The following is an 8409-nucleotide window of genomic DNA, read 5'->3' as shown; positions in this document are numbered from 1 at the left end:
AAAACCAGTTTTTTTTAAATAATATTATCTTAAATATTTTTTATTTTTATAAAAACTTGAATTTACCTGTATGAACTACCAACCACCAACTACCATCCAGAAAATCTGAGTTATGAGGTTGATGTACAGGAAGGAATTTTTCATGAATTTTTCACTATAAAAAACTGACTTGGAAATAGTTTGACGTGACACGCAAGAGTGTCAAAAATCATGCATCTTTAATTAGGTTTGTGTTTGCATTAATCGATTTGTTTTTTCATTCTGCGAGTATTTCACATTGTGGTTGGAAAATATTTTAAAAAAAAACTTAAAATTTTTATTTGTTTTAAATTAATATATTTTTTTATGTTTTTAGTAAATTTTATGTTTTATATTAAAAATATTTTTTAAAAATAAAAAAAAATAGAATTTTAATATATTTTAAAATAAAAAAGAATAATTAACACAATCCAAGCACTGTCAAATCCATTATGGGCAGTTGAAAAGGACCTGGACTAGGACTTCTCAGCTGAATTAGATGCATAAAAGAGACTTGCATCAAATTCTGGGACAAATCATTAATGTCGACGTCGATCTAGACGGTGACCGTGCGGTTTTTTTCAATGTTCTTTTATCAGTTTTTTTTGGTTGGAAAATAATATTTTTTTAAAAATAAATTTTAAGAAAAATAAATTCCAAAAAAGTATTTTTCAATATTTGATAGTGTAATAAAAAATAAGTTGAAAAACACTTTTTCTAGTGTTTGGTTATGTCATTAAAAATGAGCTGAAAATAACTTATTAATATTTTATTTTTCTCAAGTTTATTGAAATAATAAGGAACAAATCTTACAAATTAAAAAGTTGAATGAGAATGAAATTGAAAAAAAAATATATATAATTTCATAAATTATCTCAAATAAAATAAATAATAATCAAAATAATAGAGATTAAATCTAAAAAATTAAAAAAAATTAAAGATGAAGAAATTAAAATAATAATAATCAACATTTCATAAATTATTTCAAATAAAATAAGTAACAATCAAAAGAATGAGAATCAAATTTGATAGATAAAAAATTTCAATAAAAAAATGATAAGGAAAAAGCAAAATAGCAATTATAAAAATAAGAACCAAAATTAATATAAAAATAAAATTTTAAGAGATGAAATTAAAAAATAAATATTCAAAACAAAATATATATATATATATAGCAATCAAAAGTTTGAGAATCAAATTTGATATAATCAGAAAATAATGATATTTTTAAAATTTTCACAACTTCCGGAAAGTGTTTTCCCCTCAAATTTTTCAGGAAAACACTTTCCTGAAAACCAAGCCAAATTTTTCTTTTACTGGAAAGTGTTTTTTATTGACTAACTTTTCTAATGGCAACAAACACAAGAAAGTTTGGAAAGTGATTTTCCGGAAACCACTTTCCGGAAAAACAAAACACAGCTAAAGGGAAAAAAAAATACTTTCCTGAAAACCAAACCAAATTTTTCTTTGACTGAAATTGACTAGAAAATATTTTACTTTGACTAGAAAGTATTTTCCGTTGACTAACTTTTTTAATGACAAACAAACACAGGAAAGTTTATAAAATGGTTTCTCGGAACTACTTTTCAGGAAACAAACATGGCCTTAATTTTTTTTACTTAAAATAATCTTTTTATTTTTAATTTCAATACATTAAAGTTATAAAAAAAATACTAAAAAAACCAATTCAATATTTTTTCTACCTGCCCTGGGAACGGGAAGCCATCTTCTGCGTCTCTTAAAGCACCTCGCATATTAAATTATTGCGTATTATTTAGGAAGTATTATTTTTAGCATAGCTCGGTAATTGTGATTATTCTTTTTCATATCTAAAATTAGAGGAGAGCTTCCATCTATAATACCCGAAAAGGAAGTCAAAGATCAGTGGCGGCTGTTTCACCCAAAGAGGTAAAAAATCTGGTTTATCTGCCAGATGCAATGCCTGAAACATGATCAAGGCTCTGCCCAGCAGTCTTGTAGCAGAGCAAAAGAAACCACTACAGCCAGATCCAAAGATGAAAATCATGTTCCCCGCGACGGGGAGAATTATAATAATGGGATCATGGAACCAAAAAGGGTGGCCGTCAATTACCATAAAAGACAAAGCAGGCGCAGCAATGGCCGGAATGGTAAAACAGCTAGCCTTTTGCTGTGAATTCGAGGTTCGATCATATTGAGGAATGTATACTGGTTTGATGCAAGGTAACATCTCCACCATTAATTCCAACACGAAGAATTAATCTTTAGAAACCTCCCCGTGATTCGTGTAGATGCAAACAGTGAGTTCATCTTTAGAAACCTCCCCGTGATCAGTGTAGATGCAAACAGTGAGTTCATCTTTAGAAACCTCCCCGTGATCAGTGTAGATGCAAACAGTGAGTTCATCTTTAGAAACTTGGTCGCGTATGAAATATCATCGCATGCTAGCACCTGGGCAGGCTCTCCTCCCCGTTTCAAATGGAATATTTATGCAAATGTTACTGCTGTAAGATGAAGGTTTGATATGAAGTAGGATATATATTTCTCGATTAGATAAGATTGAATCAACAAGGAAAAGAGATGTTCTTGGTGGTGGGTATAAACTCAGTGTAGTCCCACCATGTCTTTTTCAGAAGAAGCAAGACCCTCCTTATTTGATGATGATGATGATGATCCAGCATCAAAAGAAGCCATGGAGTCATTAACTTCAACAGAACCCCTTGAAGAAACAAACAACCATGACTGGCAATCAAGAGGAAGAAGGAGAGTACTGTGGGGCTCTTTTTATAATTTAAATTAATTAATAATAATTTGGACTTTCCAAATTCTGCCCGTAATAACACAAGACAATAGTACCATCAGCCATGCAGGTTACGAGCGAAGTGAACACCAAACACACCCTTAGATTTGGGAAATCATGTAGCTATTTAATTATGAATTTTTTTTTCTGTAGCAGTTTTTTATTTCGTTTTTTTTTTCTGCCTTAGCCCTTTTTTTCCCTTTTTTTTTCTTTTGTTTTTTTTCTGGAGGACTTTTGTTCTTCTTAAACGCGTGGGGAAATGTAGCTTCCCCACGCCTTTTAATTATACTGTTAAAATAATAAATGAATTTAATGCCTTGATAAGTTTTTTTTAAAAATTTTTTACATATTTTCTTTTTTTTAGAATTATTTTTGTTGATTTTTTTTTTGCTATTGAGCTGGTTTGAAATTTTAGTTTTTTGGTTTTTTGTAGCTTTCCCCGCGTGTTTTTTTCTCGCTTTTTTTTACATGTTTTTTTTTTTCATTTTTTTCACCCAAAATTGAATTTTTTTTTAAACGTTTTCCTAGTCCTTTTATGATTTTGTGTTCGTTATTTAGTTTTTCCTTCTTTTTCAGTTATTGAAGTGATTAGTTGTCCGGAATTGAGTTGTTTTTCCAAAAATAATCGTTTTTTCAAGTCAAGAATTTCAATTACGAACAAAAAACACTACAAAATACATGTGTGCTTAACTCGAGTACTCCAAATGGAGAAAGCCACCTATAAAATATAAGAATATAAAACCTTCAAGAGTAATATTATAATATACAGAGACCTCTAGATCCAGAGGACCACTCTTTTAGCACCTATACACAATTAATGGCAGTTCCAAAATTCAATTCATCCTATCTTCCAAGTTAAAAATGCGTGAAGAAGAGACATAAAGAAAAAAAAAAAAGAATAAAAAGAGGGTTTAATGACGCTTTAATGGTTTCAATTTTTGACAAACACTAGATGAAACTTTTATAAAAAGGCTAAAAAAAAAAATTAAAAATGTAAAGATTAAATAAAATAATAATATATGATAATTTGGGATCAAAAAATAAAATTGAAAACAAATAAGATTTTTATAAAAAAGTTAGGGAAAAAATAAAACATGAAGTTAAATATAATATTATAAAAATATATATATATAACAACCTATAATTCTTAGGACGAAAGAGAGACAAGAAGAAGAAAAAAAAAAAAAAAAGGCCTCCCAACAATAAACCATCTCATTTCCATCAACATGAGCCATGCTATCAGGAAGAATATGCGACGTACGGTGCATCTAAAAACACATAAAAAGGGTATTTTCTGCCATTGGAAGTACCATTCTTTTTTCAATTAAAAAAATAAAATACCTACCAAAACAGAATGATAATCTTGCTTTAAAGGATCTTAGATTTACTCGGCAATATTGAACTTAAATGCAAAAACAGAGTATCAAACTGCTTCTTACACCACCCAATAGCGATAACACACAGAGCATCCGACATTAAAATTCTTACCTGCCTGAAAAAACGCCGTTGTCCTCCTTCCCAATATAAAGCTACCTAGCTAGCTGAGCCATTGCTACAAATACCATCCATCACACAAATATATCCCACCCTACTCTTCTCCCTCCGTCTGCCCTTGCTCCTCCGCCACCTCCCTCCATTGTTTTCTCCTCTTCAAACATGGTTTCTTGCAGGGAGGATCCAAATTTGGTCTATGACATTAAACTATTATCTGCTGCGCCGGGTCGTCTTACTGGTTCGGACGTGATTCACGAGCTCAGTGGCATGGACTTGGCCATGAAGCTTTCCTATCTAAAAGGTGTCTACTTTTTTAACAGCCAAGCATGCCAAGGATTGACCATCATGCAAATTAAGGGAAGCATGTTTTACTGGCTTAACGACTACTACACAGTTTGTGGCCGCTTCCAGCGAACGGAGGCCGGACGGCCATACATGAAATGTAATGACTGTGGTGTAAGGATTGTAGAGGCTCGGTGCAGCAAGACTGTCGATGAATGGCTAGAAACAAGGGATTGCTCTCTTGACAATCTTCTTATTTACCATTCACCTATCGGTCCTGAATTATTTTTCTCTCCTTCGCTTTACATGCAGGTAATTAATGTTTAACTCGTTTAATTATGTTAATCATGTTCATTTATCTCTTTATTTATTTATTATTTGGAATTGTGCTTAAGAAAAACGATCATTAATGTTATTTTTTAATAGACAAACAACACTAAATTCATCATTTATTTTTGTTCAATTTTGATTTGAGCTTTTTCTAAATATATTTCTTTAATATTTCAGTTTTTATTTGATCTTTTTAAAAAATAGTAATTAAGTGCTTTTTAATATATATATATATGAGCAAAAGCTCTTGGATTCTGGCTATGATTCCATGAGGTATACCTCATGGAAGTTATTGTGATTACCCAATTATATAATTATATAGTTTTTTGGTCTTCTAAGGTCTTTTCTTGTTTAAGGTAACCAAGTTCAAATGTGGAGGAATGTCCTTGGGCATAAGCTGGGCCCATATAATTGGAGATGTGTATTCAGCTTCAGAGTGCCTCAACTCCTGGGGCCAATTCCTGGCTGGTCTTAAGTCGTATGGGCCTTTGAAACTCACAAAATCACCCACTGGGCTTGCACATTCCAGGAGCCCATCTGTGGGTACCAAGGAACCCGTTTCTCTGAAACGGGTCGACCCGGTTGGTGACCTCTGGGTAACTGCCAATAACTGCCAAATGGAAACATTTTCATTCCATTTATCTGCTTCACAAGTATCTCAATTACACTCAAGAATCAGGGGTCAGAGTGGAATTGCCAAGATCCCGTTTTTCGAGTCGCTATGTGCTATAATGTGGCAATGCATAGCCAAAGCTAAAGATGGGCTCGAGCCTAAAGTTGTCACCCTCTGCAAGAAAGATCCCAGCAACCCTAAAGATGGGATTTTGAGCAACAGTCAAATTATAAGTTCAGTCAAGGCAGATTCCTCAGTTGTGGACGCAGATTTGAAAGAACTGGCCACGTTGCTGGTTGATCAAGCGACAGAGGAGAATAGCCAAATTGAAGAGGCGGTGGAAAAGGATAATGGAGTGTTTGATTACGTTGTGTACGGTGCAAATTTGACACTTGTGGATTTAGAAGAGGCTAATTTTTATGGACTGGAATGGAACGGACATAAACCAGAAGCTGTGCACTATAGCATCCAAGGTGTTGGAGATGAAGGAGCTGTTATGGTGCTTCCATGGCCGAAAGATTCAGGCACGGATGGCAACATTGGAAGGATCGTGGTGGTAACCCTGCCTGAAAATGAGGTGGTGAAGCTCAGATTTGAGCTGCGAAAAAATGGTCTGATTCTTGAAGATGACTACAAGGCTGATTAAAATATTGCCTGAAATCAGTAGTACTGTACTGTGTAGTAGTAGTGTTCAAGCTTTAGTTTATTAGGACCTGCATATTGTCTACTAATGCTATGCTTTGTCTCTCCAAATATAAATAAAATACGTAAAAAATTTACTTGGGTACTTTTGTTTTCTGAAAAATAATAAAATTATTTTTTAAATTTTCATGTGTTTGTTTATTATTAGAAAAGTTGGTTAACAGAAAACACTTTTCAGTTAAAGAAAAATTTAGCTTGATTTTCAGGAAAGTGTTTTTATTTTATTTTGGGTGGAAAACACTTTCTGAAAATTGTGAAAAATTTAAAAATGTCATATTATTTGTTAATTATATCAAATTTGATCTTCAAATTTTTTATTTCTATATATATTTTGTTTAAAATATTTGTTTTTCAATTTCATCCCTTAGAATTTAATTTTTATATTAATTTTGGTCCTCATTTTTGTAATGTTATTTGCTTTTTCCTTATCATTTTTTAATTGAAACTTTTTATCTATCAATTTGGTTCTCATTCTTTCCATTGTTACTTATTTTATTTGAAATAATTTATGAAATGTTAATTATTATTATTTTAATTTTTTTTAATTTTTTTATTTTTTAGATTTGATCTCTATTGTTTTGATTATTATTTATTTTATATGAAATAATTTATGAAATTATTATTTTTTTCAATTTTATTCTTATTCAATTTTTTTAATTTGTAAGATTTTTTCCTTATTATTTTAATAAACTTGAAAAAAATAAAACATTAATAAGTTATTTTTCAACTCATTTTTTCATAAGATAACAACACTAGAAAGTATTTTCTAACTTATTTTTTATTACACTATTAAATATTAAAATTTAATTCTTTTTTTTTTTAAATTTACTTTCTAAAAATAATTATTTTCTAGGAAAAACACACGAATCAGTAGAAAGTCTCGAAGTACTCAAGTTCATGTATCAGTAACTCCCTCGTCTTTTAGCTGGAATTAAGAGCTTTACGAGGATTACCCTCATGGATTAGGTTAAGGCAAGATCATTTTCTTGAGCTGGACTGTAACCCATCAAATTTGTTAAAGGCAATCCACCATCTTCAATCTCCATAATTTCTTAGTGGATTTTCTTTGAAAAATAATCATGCCTGCTTCCTCCAAGAAAATCAAAAAGGATAAATTAACAACTAGCTCAGTGATAAGAGCTTGGAATCAAGAGGTTTGCTCCCTCTGTGATCTCGGGTTCGAGCCCTGAATTGCTCATATGATGGCAACTGGAGATTAGTCGAGGTGCACACAAGCTGGTCCGGACACCCACGTTAAACTAAAAAAAAAAAAAAAAAAAAAGGATAAATTGACTTTATGGAAATATCTAGTGCAATTATTACGATTAACCACACGTCATGAAGCAACAAGCCTTCCGCACGCTGTTTGATACCACGGGTATATTTTAAAGTGTTTTTTAAGGTGACCGTATATTATTTTAATATTAATATATTAAAATAATAAAAAATAATTTTAAGACGAGAAAACAACTGCGCCTATGATGCAATCAACAGGAGAATGAAAGCACGGCACTCGCACAATAATTAATGATTATGTTAGTGTCTTGTGTCGTGTCTCTTTGAAAAAGTGTCAACCCATCATGAGCATATGCGAGCAATAAATTATAATGTTTTCATATATTATTAATTTAGAGTGTCAATCCCTCACCCAATGAATTGATTTATGACTTGATAACTCAAGCACTCAACTGGCCAAGCAAAACTTGAACATGATAAACTTAAGATTAAGAGCTAGCTTTACGTGTTAGATTTTGAATTTATATTTTAATAATTAAAGAGCTAGCTTTACGTGTTAGTATTTTTTTAAATAACATCATATTAAAAAAAATAAACTTGAATACACATAAAATCACGATAAATTGCATTGTTCTAGAAACGTAATTAATAAACTAAGTTGTAGCAACAAATGTTTAATGGGAAGACGCTATTATTGCGTAATTATCTACAATACAACTCATTAAGTATGCTTTTTTTTTTGTAATTAATTTTTTAACTATGTTTAAAAAGAATTTTAAAGGGCAACAAAACCCCGTCTTACTTTAGACTGCCAGCTACAAAACAACTCAACAAATGTTTGAAAAACACAAAGAAAGAAAGGAAAAGGTCTAAAGACTCGGCGTCGAATGGAATATGCCATATTTCATAGATAGATATTTGTTTAGATTGACTCGGTAACTTATTGATTAAAGTT

General features: G+C 31.2%; 1 protein-coding gene across 1 annotated transcript; it reads left to right on the top strand.

Moving 5' to 3' along the window:
• The first annotated feature begins 4197 nt into the window (after nucleotides 1–4197).
• Nucleotides 4198–6295, top strand: LOC118055217 (protein ECERIFERUM 26). Its single transcript, XM_035067042.2, has 2 exons — nucleotides 4198–4885; nucleotides 5260–6295. Exons 1-2 carry the CDS (start codon nucleotides 4454–4456, stop codon nucleotides 6160–6162), a joined length of 1335 nt encoding a protein of 444 aa, XP_034922933.1. The 5' UTR covers nucleotides 4198–4453; the 3' UTR covers nucleotides 6163–6295.
• Nucleotides 6296–8409: the final 2114 nt, after the last annotated feature.

The sequence above is a fragment of the Populus alba genome, chromosome 1 (assembly GCF_005239225.2).
Source record: "Populus alba chromosome 1, ASM523922v2, whole genome shotgun sequence".
NCBI classification, from domain to species: domain Eukaryota; kingdom Viridiplantae; phylum Streptophyta; class Magnoliopsida; order Malpighiales; family Salicaceae; genus Populus; species Populus alba.
The sequence above is the reverse complement of the archived record's forward strand: the minus strand, read 5'-3'. Positions and strand labels throughout refer to the sequence as shown.

Excerpts from the sequence above, each read along its gene's own strand:
- LOC118055217 (XM_035067042.2), top strand. The coding sequence starts at position 4,454 with ATGGTTTCTTGCAGGGAGGATCCAAATTTGGTCTATGACATTAAACTA. Across the intron at positions 4,886-5,259 it reads CTCCTTCGCTTTACATGCAG|GTAACCAAGTTCAAATGTGG; the intron begins GTAATTAATGTT and ends TTCTTGTTTAAG.